General features: G+C 59.9%; 1 protein-coding gene across 1 annotated transcript in view; it reads left to right on the forward strand.

The window, feature by feature from the left end:
- Window positions 1-8: 8 nt before the first annotated feature.
- PIGM (phosphatidylinositol glycan anchor biosynthesis, class M) overlaps window positions 9-297 on the forward strand; it is a gene marked incomplete at its 5' end in the record, with an annotated part of 893 nt that continues 604 nt past the window's right edge. Inside the window, 2 exon segments of the mRNA XM_009703710.1 lie at window positions 9-294; window position 297. The exon segment at window position 297 is cut by the window's right edge and continues 604 nt beyond it. Of these exon segments, the coding sequence (XP_009702012.1) occupies window positions 9-294; window position 297 (287 nt within the window).

Genomic DNA, 297 nt, shown 5'->3' on the forward strand with positions numbered 1-297 from the left:
CCGCCTGGCTCCTCAACCCTCTGCCCATGGCCGTCTCCAGCCGGGGCAATGCAGAGGCCCTGGTTGCGCTGCTGGTGCTGGCTACCCTGTACTTCGTGGAAGGAGGGAGCGTAGGGAAGGCCGCAGTCTGCTATGGACTGGCCGTGCACATGAAAATATATCCGCTGACCTACGCCCTGCCCATAGCGCTGCACCTGCCGAGCAAGCGGTGCGGCGAGGAAGGGGCAGTGGGTACAGGCTGTGACAAAAAAGCCAAGTTTGTGTTCGTAAAGTAACTCCGGCAGCTTTTTGTAAAGG

This window comes from Cariama cristata, unplaced genomic scaffold (assembly GCF_000690535.1).
Source record: "Cariama cristata isolate BGI_N322 unplaced genomic scaffold, ASM69053v1 scaffold41307, whole genome shotgun sequence".
NCBI classification, from domain to species: domain Eukaryota; kingdom Metazoa; phylum Chordata; class Aves; order Cariamiformes; family Cariamidae; genus Cariama; species Cariama cristata.